Raw genomic sequence first — 18,626 nt, 5'->3', positions numbered from 1 at the left:
GGGACTCCAAGAGGGAGCTGAAGTATTTCATTAATATGATCTAGCCTTGAAAATAGAGTGCTTGATGCAACTAGCACTATCTAGCAATAGATTTCCTTCATAATCACATACTTCTGCCCACTATTGACAAGTACCTGAATATTCTGAGGATAAATCCAATTCTGAGATTATACAATCAGCACTCCTGATATTTTATGGTAAGTATGCTACAAAAGAAAAGTCTTCCTTTCTGGGAAGATGATGTATGCCAGCACTGCAGCTGAGGAGCCAGAAATCAGACAGACAGTTCAGCAGAATAAAAAATTGCATCTGTAAAAGTACAGAAGTTCGACATCACTAAAGGTACCTGGAGATCAGTTAAAGTGAATTGGCTTAAATACTGTGTTCCAAAAGGCCATTTTATAGCTTTAGAGAGCTGGTCAGCAAAGCTTTGTTTCTGCAACTCTCGTAAAGCTGATAAAGGACATAACAGCCATATTTGAATCAGTCAACAATCTGAGCAAGAAATTTCTTCAGCAGCTCCCTGCCTTGACTGGAAGGTAGAGACAAGCACGGACAACACAGCAGAGATGTGCACTTCACCTGCAGACACTGTTCTGCACAGGATGCTCACACAGGAATTACTGACACATTAAGACAGGCAAGGTTTACAGGGAGGTGCTAATAACTTTTATTGGACTTGCTCATCTAGCTGGAAAAAAGAGAGAAGACTTTTTACATGCAAGCCTTTCTTCAGGGCTCTTCCTTCACAAATGTAGCCTCACTTTGACCCTCTTTCTATCACTCTTCTGACAATACAAATATTACTATGATATGTAAAAAGCTACACACTGATAGAGCCTGTTTCTGCAATATAGCTTGCTTAAATGGTGTTCTCTCGCTTGGGCATAATGCCAAACTTACTATTTAGAAAAGATAATGGGGCTCTGGCCTATAATTTAGAGCAGATTCAGTGCTTTATTCTCCTTTGTTTGCATAAACCAGGAAGTCCTAAAGAAAGTTGAAACTACCGGCAAGTCCCCTGCGGGTGACTGGGTTTCATGCCTGCAAAGATCTTATGACCCTTACAAGAAGAGAGGCAAAGCTGCTGTGGGATTCGCTGTTATAAGGGAACTGAACGTAAGAAATTGCACAATGATACAGAGAGGGTGAAAGGATGATCCACACTTAAGTATCTTGATGGAAAGTTATTGTTGTTAACTAAATTAATGTTGTTTTCCTTTCTATTTCTCTTGTTGGAACCACTCTCTCATGAAAACTTTTCTGGTAGGAGTGACAACTGTGCAGAGGAACAAAAAAATACTCACACCCTTACTTGAAACATCCTTTCCTCTCTGTAGAAAGTTCCCCTGACTGACCCACCTTGGACTAATTAGTTTTACACTGTCAGCCAGCTTCAGATGCTTACATACTCAGAGGCTGACAAGTTCAAACGAGGGGCACACAGTTTCACAAATTCTTTTAATCAGATTCTTTCAAGGAGTGTGGACCACTTTGCACTGACAAATTTAAAAATTCCTACCACTTCTTGTCTTTTTCTTGTTTTTCTTTTTTTTCTGCCAAAGAAAGTGTTCCCTTTCCAGGTTCTAACAATACAAATAAAATGTAAAAGAGAAGAGAAGAAGACTATAGAAGAAGACTATAATATTGTTTCATTTTGACAGAAGATCAAAGTTGAGCCTTTATACTCCTACCCTTCAAAGCACATCTGCTCTTCAAACCACACAAGTTTGTGGAAGGATAAAATTAAGTATGATTAAGTATGACGAAATAGGGAGATCTCTTAGGGCTTTTTTTTTTTTCTTTGACATCTTAGGCTATAATACAGTGCAAAACTGGGCTTGTTAACTATGAACCATATGACATTTTGAAGAAAACTCATGTAAACTACTGTTCTTCCCCCACATACTGTACCTGAAAGTTAGGGTTTGGATTCGGATATGGAAGCCAAGCAGAGCGAGAGTTTTCCTGGTATTTGAAGGGTCCATTAAAGGCCTGAGTTATGGCACTGAGGTTGAAAACACAAACTGCTGAGGCTGCTATGCTGTTCCTGCAAGAGAAATATAAACATTAACTTAATTTACAGCAATAAGAAGTCCATTTGCTGAAAAAAAATAAAAATATCAGGCAATATTTCCTCTTGTTAACTCTCCAGTCCTTCAAGTAATTAACAAAATGGACATGATCAGTCAGGAGATGATATCTCAGGGAAATGATGTGCTGATTTGGCACAGACTTTGGACTTAAAATTTTTGTGACCCTTGCCAAGTAGCTGGCAGCAGAAGAAACTCAGATCTTCCTTCCTTCTGCTGCTGYTCTAATACCACAAGGCCATACTTTACTCCTAAACGTAATCACACGCATCAAGTACATCTTTCTTCTAGTTACAAAGTCGATGATGAGATTATTCTCAGAGGTCATTAATATTTATTTTATACAATCATCAGCTGTGTAAGGACTGTAAGGATTTTTGACTCATGGTATGTCCCTAGATCCTACGGAAGCACTGGGTAAGGCACCTGAATGAAAATCCCATCTTCCAAATGACCTTCTACACCAATAAAATTGCAAGTCTTAAGAGAAAATAACCTGGACTACATACTTTACAAGATCACCTGTTAGAGAAATAAACAGTTGCCAGGCAAAACATAATTTCCTGTTCTTGTGTTCAAAATGTGATATATGCCAATAAAGTAATTCTGTATGGTGTAAACAATATGATCAAGTGACTGTGAGAATGCTTAATATGGAAAACTTACTTTATTTTGAGAGTAAATTAAACTTCAAAAATCTGCAATAATTGGGGGTTTTAATATGTATTAAAAATCCTCTCAACAGATGTAAAAAAGCTAAATTATCATCAGGTAACAATAAATTAAAGTCTGAAATAATTCTTTTATAATGCATGTAAGTCATGGAAATGAGCCTTCTGCATTATTCTTTTCCAAAATGTGAGATAAAGGGATGGAGAGTGAAGGTGGCAGAGAGTTACACAAATTTCCATTACAGGTAAAACTGGTGACAACTGATTCCCATGTCATTCTTTCTTTCTTTTTTTTTTTTTTTTTGACCTCTGTAGTTTACACAGGGCTTTAGAAGACCTGCTACAGACACTCCAAATAGATGGAAAGAAGAAATAACCCCAGGGGATCAAATCTACCAACAACTGAAAAGACAGTAAGGCAATATGAATTTAATAGCAGGACAAAAGAACAATTTGTTTTCTAATGCTTGTCACTCCAAAACTAGAAGTTTCATGCTAACAATTACTGCAGAATCAGTTAACATTGGATTTGATAAAACCTTGCCTATACAAACTATCATTAAAAGGCAGTTCACTCATATTATTAACAATACCAATGCTTTCTTGAATTTCCTGAATTTCCTTAAAGGACTCATGTTTATAAATCTTCTGATGGTCTGAAAGAAACAAAATCAGCTTCATTAAGAAGCAGCAGTGATACTGCATTTAACAGTCAGCTACATTTAAATGGCGCTGGTTTTGCTATGACTCACAATCTCTGTTGACACAAATGCTGCGGGCATTTTTTCCCCACAAAGCAATTCACAGTATATTAAACAATCATTAGGGCACAATTTTATAAATAACCCAAAATAAAATCACTGCAATTCTGAAAACTTTGAGACTGAAGAACACTGAGTGTGGTTCAGTAATATCTGATGCTGTTACACCAACGGAAACGAGCATGTTATTCCCTCTGCTGGGAACCCATGGGACTTCATCATCAGGCTGCAGGACTGAAATGCAAATCATATGGGTAGGGCAGATCTCTGTGAACAGGTACTCAACATGGGGAAGCAATCCTAGCTCTACAACATTTCAGCAATCTCCAAAATTTTATTTGTAATATGTGATGACAGGAACAAATATAATTTTAATGGAGTTCTCCTTTGGGGAGAAGAGCGTTGCTGCCATTGCACGGCAGGAGCCTTGTGGATTTCCTGGAACAGAATCCTCCTGATCAAGGTTTCCTTGGCAGGAGAGCGTCAGGGCTATTTTGAGTCCTCATGAAGGATTATGTTGAACATCAGCACGTCACCTGAGAAATCTGTGTCTTCTAAAACTCAAGCTAACTAGTAAAACAAACTAATGAAATCTTAAAAACCATTGAAAACTGCACTGAATTTTCCTGTCCCCAGTAGTTCCAAAGTCTCTACTATTCTTTTTGAAAAAGCAGCCCCTAGCTTCAATACATTGCTCATCAGGGTTAAGCTTATCATCCTCATGTTACAACTGGGGAACCTTCACCACCTGGTGCAACCAGTCACCCATTAGCCACGCTCATGGTCTGAGCTGCCTCTCCGTGGGCCAGGCTGCATCTGGAAGCCATTTAGATGCGGCAATACAGGACCGTACCAAAAGCAGGAGAAACTAGTTCATGCTCGCTGTCCAAACAACTTAGGGATCACAACTTGCTTGGATTAATTTATAACTGCTTCCACCTGGCTATATGGATATATCCTAATACACAGAAGGTAGGTATTCAGGTGCTTCTAGTGGTAGAAAGGGGACACTGATCTATGTTTCAGGTGCCCAAATACCTTTTTAAATTCTGGGCAAAACTGCTTTACACAGCGTGATACTGCAAGCAGGTAACAGAATCAGAAACCTAAATCTGAAACCCTGCTCATAATTGGCTGCTCTTACCAAGCAACATATGAACTGCAGTCATCACATTTTAAGTAATATTTCATCTCACTTCTGAGACACTTYGTGTCTTTTTTTCTAAAAATTAAGCTAATCCTGATACCAAGTTCAGAGTCTAGGAAGCTTTTATGTCCATCCACAATGCTTTAATGTTAATCAAATGTTAAATCTTAAGATTAAACTGTACATTTTAGAATTTTATCTTGTTGACATAACAGGTTCAACTGAAATTAGATTAAACACTGGGTTTGACTCTCAAACCCACACTAGGATATGTTGGGACTAATTCAGAATATTTAAGAGCACCTCTCATGCTCTTTTGAGTAAGGCGAGCATGACATGATTGAAATTATAGGATTGACATGATCAAATTACAATTATGATAATATTTCATAAATATATTATGTACTTATTTATAATAATACATGAAATGTATAATCATGTGTTTATAATAATGTATGAAAAAGATGACAAAATAGCCTTAAACACAACCATCTCCTTGCTGTAAGGAAAGATTAAGAATTCTTCCTTCTTTTGTATGCCAACAATTTAATGCAAAGCGTTTGGAACTGATACTTGTTCACAGAAGGACAGCGGACTGGAGAAAGCAGTTGTCTGAATTTATAACGTTTACTTTGTATCTTTTCCATCTACAGAAGGAGGCAGCTAAGAAGCTTTAGTTTTTACTGTCATAAATCATAAGAAAATAAAACATATCATGGAATTTACTTACACATTAGTGGTAAAAATCCCATAGATCAAGTCCAATTCTGGCAGGAAAAAAGTGCTCTGTAGTTCGTTATAGTAAAATGGAATTTCTCCAGGGCGAGAGCAGTTCAGACGAGCTTTCATGAAGGTAGTCCAAGTATCCTCCAGCACAAACTTGCCACCAATATCATTTTTACACACCCGAGCAGCACGAGAGAAGACTGTTTTCCCACAGTCATGCTCCACCGCATTCTCCCGGAAGAAGAAGTAGGTAAAGTTCCCAATGTCATAAGACGACACAAAATTTGGCTCTGAAAATAGTCGAAGAAAAAATTATGCAGCATGTCCCAGTGATATATGCGCTCGTATTAACATGAGAGTCAGATTCATCTTCAGGCATTCATATAACATAAGTGATTTATCTGCTGTGTTAATTTGTTTTTGCTTTGCCACCATCCCTTTATTTCAGATTATCAGAATAAACAACAACAACTGTGTGTGACTAAGTGTGCACTCAGTTGCTTAAATGAAAAGAGAGAGAGTTCTGAGCAGGCATTTGATGGTAAGGTAACCTCATTTTGGCCCTGTCATCTCACTTAAAACTTCTGATAGCTTTACAATATCTTCTTTCTTTTTTGAAAAAGATGAAAAAAAATGATGGTGATACTGGAGAAATTAGAGAACACCAAAAAAAAAAAAAAAAAAAAGGTCCAGGAAAAGACAGACAGCATTTCCTAAAAGTAAAAACGGGAAACAATAGATAACAAGATGATAAGCTATTTCCCATAAGGATTACTAAAACTACAGAGTTCATGAGCTTAAGAGAGATTGACAACTTGGTAAGTTCTCAAATGAAAAACAAGATACATGGATCTGTAGAGAGGCAAAGGGGTCATTATAAAACACTGGTTCCCCTGAGAAACTAGTAAAATTTTGTTTTCATTCCCAAATTCTATTCTAAAGTGCAAAAACCCAGCAAACTAACCATTAACTAAACTAAACATTAATTACGTTTATCCACTGTGATGCAAAACACCAAAGGAATTTATTAGCAGAGGTAGGTGAACATGTTTTAACGGCACCATTTTATTGAAAAAGCTGCTGTAACTGAATCAAAATTTTTTCCTAGGAACACATCAAACATGTCAAAACTTTGGAGGGGAACTAGGTTACCAGCTTACCTAGTTTTCTGCATTGCTCCCCTCTCCCTCTGGTACACTGCTAGTCTCCAGGGCATCTTAGCTCCACAGCAAGCAACAAGGTGAACAGCTCCCTGGGGTATTTGAAGCTGAGCAGATAAGATAGCTCTCCTACTCCTTGCCACAACTTTCACTCATTTGCCTATTAACTGCTTCCTTGAGGTTGGTCTGCAACCCACCACATTTTCCCCAAACTCAGATCCCCAAGGGGATTTAACTGGAATTTGGCACCCAAAGGGCTTTGCAAGGAACCTTGCTGGTTTCCAGAGATCTCAGAAATTACACTGCACCTCTGTCTTAAAACCCAAAGGCAAAAGCATTTGACGAGCCTTGTGATGGCAATAAAGATAAAATCAGACTTATTAGTAATGGTTTCCCTAATTGAACCTCACCTCTTCATTCCACGTGCATGTAAAATTTTCATTACAATAGGAATTTTGTTCCAAAGGCTTCAAAAACCTTTCCACTTCATTATTAGAGCTTACAGAACTGTAGAAATAATTCTTAGTTGCTCATGAGTTCCCATTCTTTTAAATATATAAATGTAATACTGTTACACATATACACACTGAACACTGAAAGCACAGGAAGCTGAAATAAAAACCTTACTTTTTAACTTTGTTAAAATTTTCTTCTCTAAGAATGTGCTTCTACGCTGAATAGGTAACAGGGTAGAATGATACATGTTTTGGTGGCCCCTTTGTATGATTACAAGTATTAATGCTGAAATGACAAACATATGTTGCTAAAAAAATAACAACATTATATATCATCACCTTTAGGCTAGAGAGTTTTGGCAGGCATCAAATATTAATATAGATCAACAGACACTTGCATGCAAAGTTTTTTTATTATTATTATTATAAACCCCAATTATGTTTCATTCATTCCCGAGAAATATCAGTGTTTTGAATTCTATGGAACAAATCTATTTATTTAAATAAAGCATACTAAAAGTAAAATCCTTTTAAGAATACCAGGCTAATGAGTAAAAGAACCCACTGCCTCTCATCATCCAACTTGAGTTTATGTCCATAACACATTTAGCCATTTTTCTCTTAATCTGTAATGTTTGTTACTTTTCTCCCTCACTCCAAGTAACATTCTTTTAGAATGTTTTCATACTCATTGAAGAAAGAAAAAGAATTCCCCAGTCTCAGTGTGACTCAGGCTACTTGTCCACAGTACTAAGGTTATGTGTTATTTAAAGCAATATTCACTAACAGTAGATGGAAAAAAACAAGCCACCTGAAGTAGCAAGAAAAAACAAGATTTTCCAACTGTCTTTGATGTTTCGTAGCCTAAAACCCTACTTGCTCTTTGAAAATAGCTCAAAAATATCTTGATTGAGCAAAAAAAAAAAAAACCTACTTATTGTGCAAACATTCACCATCAATTTGTTCCACCTACAAAAAAATTCTGCAGAACCATTAAGCACAGAGGCCCTGCCCCGGCATTCAGACCAGCTGATGCTTCTTCTCGTTGGTGGCCCACTGAAGTAAAAAGGTCTCTATATTGGCACAAGAAGATCTCACCTCAACGCCAAAAGCCCTACTGGAAGTACTCAAAGTGTGAAGAATTATGAATTATGGATAACATGTTCATGAACTGTAGAAATAAAATCATATGAAATTCATTCTGAATGTTTTTAGTGTTTTTTGATAATTCCATGTCAATCTTCCATAGTGCAATAATTTAAAATTGCACTGATAATCATAATACGTCTCAACAAAAGCTAGCACTGATTTCATTGATTCAAAACTGAGAAATGATATGTACATCTGCAAACACCTGTGTGCATGCTTCACTGATTACAAAAAGCTGAAAATGTGACCTGCTGTTGAAACTTGTGAGAGTTCTTTCCTTTTGCATGAAATGTAATAATCTCAGAGCTACTGTGGGGAATTCTGTGGATATTGGGGGATTATCATGTCACACTATTTATTTCACTTTCTCCTTGGGAAAAACAAACTGAATCACTTCAGAGTTCCAAGGAAGAAGGGAGATTCTTGTTTAGGAAAAAATAGTTCATATGTTTCCAAATACTGTGCTGTGAACTGGTGTTTGTTGACATGGAGGAGTTCTTCTCACAAACCTTTTTAATACAGGATACGAAGTGACTTTTGTTTCCTGCTGAATTTGCAGATAGYGCTGGAAGGGTAAATGCATTTAATTTGCGAATGATTATCATAATGAATGAATGCCATTGCAACAAGTGCAAGGATTCTGGTACGTGACAGCATGCCACCAGTACGGATCAACAGGAAAATGTTAATCTGTAGTAATGTCATCAGTACTGTGAATGACCTTTATAGGTATTTATATATTCTCTTTATTGACATGTTAGGCTTAGTAGACTCTCCCAAGTTAAATGAAACTGATAGAATACCTCTGGAATAAGATTCAACTCGTACCTAGAAACACTCTCCAAAACAGAAGCCTAAAAAATGGAAATCTAAGTGCCAAAAGTGCTAGTCAACTTTATTTTCTTTCACCTTACTAAAATTAATGAAGTCCATTCCCTATTTGGGTTTTGCCATCTCAATATTTCTTTTTTAAAGTGTGTTCATTAATGTAGCCCAGCTGTCGGAGAACAGTACAGATCTTGTTTCAGGGTGACCCAGCTATTGCTGCTCATAAATATGTACAGACAAATCTTAATCCTAGATTACATTTTTCCTCCAGCGTTAAACACATTTAAAGTAATATATAACTTGTAGTCATCATAGTTAAATCCATCCTCAGGAGCTGAAATGTGAAGTCCCAATACAAAACTGGTAGAAATCATTGCTTATTAATAGCTATTTTTCCTCTGTGTTTCATAATCACCTAAGACACACGCTTAAAATGCTAGTCTGGCATACCATAGCTGGGTACCAGCTATTTTGACTACTGTTTCTCCTGCAGTGTCTCAACTCTTCATAACTTTTTTACATTTTTTTCCTTTTTGCTAAATTGAAGATTTTATGGGTATGAAAGAGCAAGGGCTGCAAAACACACTAAAAATGTGTATGCCAGACTTTTTTTTCATAATCTTCTCTTAATATTGCTGATAGATTCTAAAATATAATTCAGTATAATCATAAAAGTGGATGCACTCATTAGACTTTACATTTTACTGATGTACTCTAATAAATTCTGAAATGAAATTATTTCTTTTATGAAAAGTGGTTTTCTAAAATGGTATTAAAAAATTCCTTGTTTTATAATCCATTGTTTACTTCAGATAAATCTGTTTGGTTTTCAAGGTGAAGTGTTCTTACATGGCATAACATTTGGCAGTCTATCATATCATTTTGTTGATGCAAACTTGCCAGTGTTATAAATTCAGTAACAGGAATCATTCTCTATTCTGATCTAATACCTGCTGGAGTTCAGTGGACTTTGGGTCATCTGTATTCACTGGAGAGGCACCTTGAGCAGCAGCAGTGGGGCTGCGGAAATATAGAGGACTATCTCCATTCACTCACAACCTCCAGAGGTATGTGCTGTACGGATCCATCAAAAGAGGCAGAAGTTTGAATGCTTACTATGGATTCAGAATCCATAGCAAAAACCCAGCTATGATGACTCACCCATTTTTCCTCAAACATTTTGACTGCCATTTCTTTTTCCTCTCTGATCTAGTTTTCTGAGGGAAGGGGACAATCAAAGGACTTACCCTACAGACCTGGGCCTCAGGTAAGCAAAAATAGAATAGGGTCTGCCCTCACAAAACTCCTAATCTTTTCAGAAAGAAAAGGGGGACCTTGCTTTTTCACCTGGTATAGATGAGAAGCAGAAATGTCACCGTACTTTCCTTCATGGGAAGTGGTGCCCATCTACCATTTTAAATGGATGAGGAAGGGGTATGAAGATGCTTTGTAATAACTTAGTCTGGCCTTGGACGAAAGAAGTTAGGGGGAGGTCCCTCCATCTTGCTGCAGCCTACTTCTCTTTTACTCTGTCATTGCCATCTAGGGAAAGATGTACAGCTTTGAAAAAAAAACAAAAAAAMCCCCACACAACTGCTCAATCTTTGGCTTTGGTAGGTCCAGTGGAGAATCCTAAGGATGGATTTCAAAAACACTAGGCATTTCCATCCAATTTTAGGCTGCTGGTAAAGACGACAATACACACAAAGAAAGAGAGTCAAGCTTACAGGTAACATAACTAAAGAAAAGTAATTATTTATCTTCTTGCAAAATAAGCAACAACTGGTAGCATATGCTTTGCATATTCTCAGTCAGGTCTCTTATCTGAAAGCAAAAGACAAAATTGCACATTACAATAACACACTATTTTTGAGTTACGTAAAATATTACATAATAAGAAAACCTTGCCTCAGGTAATTACAGGGCTTTTCATTAAAAAAAAAAAAAAAGGATAACCCTGAATTATTACAACCATTTCCATTAAACCTTAAAAGCAAAAGTGAAAGGATTAATCTTGTTCTTAGCTGATAATTTCTCTCCACACATCCAGCTACCAGCAGGAGTTATAATAAAAGTGCGCTAACAAACCGTAATCAGAAATGGATTCAGAGCTGTATTAAATCTCTCTAACCAAGCCATCACTGTGAGAATTGTACCATTACTTGCAGATCCTGAAGGTATATGTCAAATATTTTTAAAAATGCTCTCAAAAAAATTGTTGAAGGTGTCTAAGAACCAAATACTTAGAGCAGCAAGAGGGAAAAGTGAAAAAATTATGTCTACCAGCAGAGCAGAACATTCCAAACGTTCCTACACTCTTCTCAACTGGAGAACTTTCTAATCTGCACGAGGGTGCCCCCCCCCCCCTTTTGGGGCTACATATGTTACAAGATCACATTTTAATCATCTATGGTCTACCCATAGTGGCTAGACATTTAGAATGAACTTTTTATTTATTTAACATGTTTCAAGAGCATCTGCTGTTATAAGTCTAAGACTAGGAAACCAACAAAATATATTTCAGAATAGCTAGAGACCCAAGCAGCCTTAATATGTAATTGTAAGCAAAAGAATCTGGCAAAGAATGAAACCAAATGTCCCAATGTTTCTCAGTATGATGAAATAGAAAGGTAATAATTGGAATTTAATTTTTTTCTTTAATCTGTTTTGCCCTTTCATAGTCTGAACAAAGCAAAAAAACCCTTGTAGACTGAAAAAAACTTTGACAATGAGGCATGCATTCAAACACTCATTGGTTTAAGGAGTTGAATTAAAAGGAGAAATACCACTACTACCTGTAAATGTCGGAATAGAGAAAAAGTTTCCAAGTATAAGCAATAAAGCTTTTCCTTTCAATCTGAACCCTCTGGAGTTGGTGGAATACAAATATAACTGTTTATTCTATAGACCAAACAATGACAAATTCTGTCCCTATTGCATCTTGTAGATCAACTCCAAAACAAAGCCCAACGAGAAGAACACTAAAATAGTCAGCTCTGGATATGATAAAATTGTGTTATGTTGAGAGTTAGACTTAAATAAACAGCATGCTAGCTGTAAATCAAGTGTATTTTTTATTAATGAAAGATTTATTTTATTTGCTATCACTTAATATCTTCTAAAGCAGACTGCCAAGACAGACTACTCATTTTATGAAATACTACTAAGGTGATTTTAACGTGTTCTAGCAACATGCTGCCCTTTACTAATCTGAGCAGTTGGCTGAAGCTCAAGGCCTTCCTGATTGTTCTGGTCAAGGAGAAGAAATGAACAGAAGGGCTGTCTACTTCAGATGTAATGTGTGCTGTATGACCTCAAATCATTTCTCTCAAACACAGAAGATGACAGACTCACAGAGAAAGGGTAGATAGCAGAACCACATACGGACAACACATCTCAAAAAATAAGTTACTGGTAAGCAGCCTCTCTACTTTCTTCAAGTCTTAATCTGTATCTAAATCTACATTTATTCATGTGGGTAACTTCAAGCATTACTTCTTTCTGTATGTGGAAAAAGAGAATGCCAAATCAGGATATCATAAGAGGGAGAGGTGGTTTCTCCTTTTCACACTTTCAAATTTCACATCATGCAGCCAGCTGCTTGTCTGCACCAGTTGCTAACTGGTTGGGACAAAAGGTTCCTTTCAGATGAGAATAGCGACAGCATTACAGAGTACTGACAGGGTTGGAAAGAAATATAGGATAGTATGGTGACTTCAGTGTCAGCTGATAAATTGCTAGTGAGCAAGCAGATCTGTAAATTGCTGAACTATGGTGAACTCTCAGGTCCTATCACTGAGACAGGAAACTACAGGCCAGCCAGCCTCACCTCCATCCCTGGAAAGGTGATGGAGCAGCTCATCCTGGAGGCCATCTCCAAGCATGTGGAGGAAAAGAAGGCGATCAGGAGTAGTCAGCATGGATTCACCAAGGGGAAATCATGCCTAACCAATCTGAGAGCCTTCTCTGATGGAATGACTGGCTGGGCAGATGAGGGGAGAGCAGTGGATGTTGTCTACCTAGACTTCAGCAAGGCTTTTGACACTGTCTCCCATAACATCCTCATAGGGAAGCTCAGGAAGTGTGGGCTAGATGAGTGGACAGTGAGGTGGATTGAGAACTGGCTGAACGGCAGAGCTCAGAGGGTTGTGATCAGCAGCACAGTGTCTAGCTGGAGGCCTGTAGCTAGCGGTGTCCCCCAGGGGTCAGTACTGGGTCCAGTCTTGTTCAACTTCTTCATCAATGACCTGGATGAAGGGACAGAGTGCACCCTCAGCAAGTTTGCTGAGGATACCAAAATGGGAGGAGTGGCTGATACGCCAGAGGGCTGTGCTGCCATTCAGAGAGACCTGGACAGGCTGGAGAGGTGGGCGGAGAGGAACCTCCTGAAGTTCAACAAAGGCAAGTGCAGGGTCCTGCACCTGGGGAGGAATAACCCCAGGCACCAGTACAGGTTGGGGGCTGACCTGCTGGAAAGCAGCCCTGCAGAGAAGGACCTGGGAGTGCTGGTGGACACCAAGTTAAACATGAGGCAGCAATGTGCCCTTGTGGCCAAGAAGGCCAATGGTATGCTGGGGTGCATCAGGAAGAGTGTTGCCAGCAGGTCGAGGGAGGTGATTCTCCCCCTCTACTCAGCCCTGCTGAGGCCACATCTGGAGTACTGTGTATTCCAGTTCTGGGCTCCCCAGTACAAGAGGGATGTGGCACTACTGGAGAGAGTCCAGCAGAGATGGCTAAGAAGATGATTAGGGGACTGGAGCATCTTTCCTGTGAGGAAAGGCAGAGACAGCTGGGCCTGTTTAGCCTGGAGAAGAGAAGACTGAGAGGAGATCTTATCAATGTATACAAATATCTAAAGGGAGGGTGTCAAGACTCTTTTCAGTGGTGCCCAGTGACAGGACAAGAGGCAACAGGCACAAACTGAAACACAGGAAGTTCCATCTGAATATGAGGAAAAACTTCTTCACTGTGAGGGTGACAGAGCACTGGAACAGGCTGCCCAGAGAGGTTGTGGAGTCTCCTTCTCTGGAGATATTCAAAACCCGCCTGGATGTGATCCTGTGCAACAAGCTGTAGGTGACCCTCCTTGAGCAGGGGGGTTGGACTTAGACGATCTCCAGAGGCCCCTTCCAACCTCAACCGTTCTGTGATTCTGTGACAGTCTGGTCCTTCAACCACATATCCTTACGGAGACAAGCAGAATCTCTATGGTGATAACAGTGGTCAAAAATCTTGTCACTGCATTTGGTCAGCTGCATTCAGTGTTGTCTGTAGGAGCACCAGGAAGACAAAAATAGGATCTGTGAATAGAGCATTAATTTCTTTTTGTAGGAGAGGAAGGAAGTGCTGAGGTAAAAATTGTCAAACGCATTCAGAAATAATGAAGAACAAATAGTTTACTGTTCTTAATTAAAAGAGAGTAAATCTGATACCTGCCTCCGTACACTTTCTCCCCCCCATCACTAAGGAAGGCATGACTCTTTACATTCCAAAAATTTACAAATCAGAAACAACTTTTAAGAGGTGGGCAGACAGCCGTAACAACTGGTCAAGTGTTCTGTCCATCATTGAAATTGACAAAACAGACAAAATTCAATCAAGTCAGAACTTTAATACTGTGAGCAGGTTACCTAGTGGGTGAATAAGCAGCATATTCAGAAGCCCTCTAAAGTGGCTCTACAATAGCTTGCTCCAATCAACAACAGGACATCTGTGTTTGCTCAGTGTTGCTGTGCTGTCCACTTACCAGTTTGGATCAGTGCTAGATCAGGATCTGGGTACTCCCCATATGACCGTGTCATTGAACTTTCCTTTTTCCTTTCAGTTATACTCTCCCAGTATATTCTTGCAGTTTAATTTTACATGCATTTTGAATAATTCATATTTTTATCCAAGTTATCCCAACTCCTCATCACACCAGATAATTGAGTGTTGAGTGCATCACAAAAATGATTATACAGAAATGAAAGTTAAATGACTCAAAAAGTTCAGTACAAGTTCATGCCCTGCTAAGGTTAAGCACCTGATGAGAATGGTGCGCAGTAATGTATGCTGAAAACACTGCTTACTTACCTATTCAGCTGCCATGGATTACTTCCAAACCCATCAAGCGTCCAACAGAAGGCAGGAACTGACAATAAATACATGACTCTGGCTAATCCAGAATGAACTTGGAGGCTCGGCCAGGTCAGCAATCCAAATTTATTCTACTTCTGATCTTTGTGATTCCAAGAGCTGAAACTTCAACATGGTACACAAGCTCAAGCCCCAGCCCTATGATACAACAGCTCCATTTTCCCTTCCCACTGCACATACCCTGGTTCCAGTGACTACCGACCTTCTGACAATTAAGATTAGGAACAAGATTTCTTCTATGGTGAAGCCTCAGAGCCTCCCATGTGAAGGTCCTTCACTGCAAGACATGGCGAGTGGTGACAGCAGACCTCCAAAGTATGTGGGCATGTTCCTTCGGTCAGACTGAAGGCTTTCAAAATCCCTCAATGCACTAAGAGAGAACTCCCCTAGCCGTTAAGACAAGGGTGTCTTTATTTACCAGCAATAAAGCATGGAACAAGATAGTTGACTGAGTTTTAGAATATTGCCGTCACCTGCAGAGACCATTTGAGTCAGTACAAAGTTATTCACAGAGTAGCAAATCTAATGGAAAAAAATCTATGCCTCTGAGGGAAACACGTATGAAAAAGCACACCATACTCCAAACTGTAAATATTCACAGGCAGACATGCACACACACCCCAGCAACAAAGCTCAATTAAAGGAACTGTCAGCTACTGCTGCCTAATGGGTATTGAATAGGACGCTCCCACACCAACTGATGCAACTGCCTTATTTTTCTTGCAGAATTATTCATGTTACTTTCTCCCTGAAAGTTAGCAAGAGTCTTCAGTTCAATCCAAGCACTGAAAAACTAATGCAGTTTCTTGGCAGAAGTTGAGTCCTATATGAGCAGGCAAGCAGACATAAAAAGAGATGAAGCTACCCCAGAAGACATCTCCCTTCCCCTTCATGAAGGTAACTGGCCTGCTTCCAGCCTTTTATTGGATTTGCTTGAACTAGCTCCAATTACAAAACTCATCTTGTTTTTCCTCCCAAAGATAAAACCCACACTTTCCTGGCAACTTAATTCTAAACACTTTTGAGGCAGGAGAATGAGCTTTAACAGAGAATTTACAGATGCAGCTGAAGCTTTTAACAGACAAAATGTAAATATAGGCAATGTGATAAATTAGAGCAGTTTTGAGGTAGGAGGGGGGTAGGAATGTTATTGTGCCCTTTGACAGAAGACATATCCAGTTAAAATGAAAACTCTGCGTAAAGGGTATTTTCCCTGTGAAAAGAGTACCCAGGTGCAGCACAGCAATTAATTCCAATACCACAGCTGTGTGGATAAATGCTGCCTGAACAGGGACACCTATACAATGAGTCCATATATGTGGACTGAAATATTTAACATAAAGTCTGTCACTGACCCTAATGTTCTGAAGTTGGAAGGGTTTTATACATGTACCAAATTCAAATCTGAGAATAATCCCATCATAAAATGAAATGCACTACAGCAGCAGGGCCTGATGGTCACTGTGGTGTCACTTAGCATGAGCTATAAAATATGATTTTTTTCTAGTGGGACAAGCATGGTGCAAATTATAATGTACATAATTTTACATTATTATGCTAAACAGTAATTTTCATTTTAGAAGAATCTGAATCTTTTTTTCTCTGCAATACATAAATTAATTGGCAAGTGGTCGTTATATACCAGTAAAACCTGTCAGTTTACTGCTTCTCCCAGCTGGAAATCTCCATCAGGTGATTAATATCCATGACACAGGAGGGCATGGCTACAGTATGACTACGATAAGTGTTACAGATTAGTCCCCTTTCTTCAGCTACAATAAGCTTCAAAAATGCTAGTCTGTCATTTAAGCAGCTTGAAAGCACAACCTTTTTTTTTTTGCTTGTCAAGACTGGGACCTATAGAGAAAGCCATGAGAATTCAGTCTATTTTAAACTGTTTACTTTTTGCCTTAGGTTTCCAAAGGATTCAACTAAAGAACATTCAAGGCAAGCTACTGCTCCTGGCTGACTCAGCTCTTCCATGTACCACACCTGAGAGAGACTATATGGTTCATCCGTATGCTTGCAAACACAACTTATATATTTAAGTTTGCATTTCTACAAACTGCAGCTATATTTACATTTTGTTTCACAATAATGTAAACACTGAGCCTTCACTGAGAGCAACAGTTCTGTCAGCTAAGCTCCTAAAACTAAAGGTCCCACACTGTTTCATTTCAAATCTTCATATAGTTGTATTTGTTCATGTATTTGCAAACCTGCTGCACACTCTTGCTCTGGATTAAGGATTTGGAATACTAATCAGAGGCTTGTACTTGTCTTCATTGAAAGTACACTTCAGTAGGAAGGCTGCCATGTATTTTTTGATATATTTAATGGCTCATATAAGGTCTCCTTGGTGGTTTCCTATTTGTCAAAGCACCAAACAGTTCCCTAGGTTTTTCTTATTTCATCTATTTAAACATTTCCTGACAAGGGTAGAATCACATAAGCCTGCAGATACTATATATATACTCATTTAACTGATATAACAGTTTTATTAAACTTGATTTTGTTAAATTTAAGATGATTAACTCTTGTAAAATAATATATAAAAATGGGAGACATGATGGCCAACGTTCTATAATCAGCATAAAATTAATAAGACATCCTAAATACACCTTTGGGGCTTGTATTCTAGGTTGTCCACCACCTTCCAGCTATATTTATAATTAAACTCTGCAAAAAGCATTATGAAGGAGAACTTAAAAGTAATCAGTTTGCAGGTTCTTAGGCTATAAAAGGTTCACTTCTGAACATTTTTTACCTGGCAAGTGTCATAATATTTCTGACAAAAAATATGTACATTTTGCTCCTTGATAAAGAAGCCAGTGTTGAGTCCATTGCTGTTTCACAAACTGAATTTCCAAACCACTATGGCTGTAATTGATCCATGATGTCTTGGAAGACATGAGGGAAGAAATGTGGATGGATGACTATTAAAGTGGTAGCTTCCGACCCATAGCATGCGTTCAGTTTTATTCTTCAAGGAACTATTAATACAAAAATCCCACAACTTTTGAAGTTAACTATTACATCTACATTGGCAGCTAATATCCCTTTGGGGCCAAAATGATGCATACCTTATACATGTGTTCATGCAACTTCTACATGTGGCCCATGAACCTAATGGGACTGCTCATATGGCTAAAGACAAACATGCTGTCATACATATGTTCATGTATGCAGTTTCTATGAACTGTGAGAGTAATGAGAAATGTATTCGTAGTTACATGTGCAAAAAGGAAATATAGGCGGCTTCCCTTAAAAAAATATCCTGCATCAAAGTACAGAAAACTACATCATGTATGATTGCTGGCTTTTACACCACAGTAATTCTAATAGTAATACAGCAATAATTATACTAGCAAATTCGAAAATGTACTATGCAAAATAATCTTAAAAGGAGAAAATAATATTCCAACAACATTCACATTCTCAGGATGAGTTTTCAAGAAAATGAATCAGGCAAACCTAGGTCAAAAAATACATGAGCCTCAT

The 18,626-nt window shown here is 38.4% G+C and overlaps 1 protein-coding gene across 1 annotated transcript in view; it reads right to left on the bottom strand.

The window, feature by feature from the left end:
- Nucleotides 1-18,626, bottom strand: part of LOC112978453 (semaphorin-5A) — a gene marked incomplete at its 3' end in the record, with an annotated part of 148,053 nt that overhangs the window by 48,270 nt on the left and 81,157 nt on the right. Inside the window, exons 7-8 of the mRNA XM_026091979.1 lie at nt 5,403-5,688; nt 1,915-2,050 (exon numbers count right to left, since the gene is read on the bottom strand). Coding sequence (XP_025947764.1) covers nt 1,915-2,050; nt 5,403-5,688 — 422 coding nt within the window. The remainder of the gene's footprint in view (nt 1-1,914; nt 2,051-5,402; nt 5,689-18,626) is intronic.

The sequence above is a fragment of the Apteryx rowi genome, unplaced genomic scaffold (assembly GCF_003343035.1).
Source record: "Apteryx rowi isolate R43461 unplaced genomic scaffold, aptRow1 scaffold_939, whole genome shotgun sequence".
Lineage (NCBI taxonomy): Eukaryota > Metazoa > Chordata > Aves > Apterygiformes > Apterygidae > Apteryx > Apteryx rowi.
Note: the sequence above shows the minus strand (reverse complement) of the source record. Positions and strands in the feature narration are given on the sequence as shown.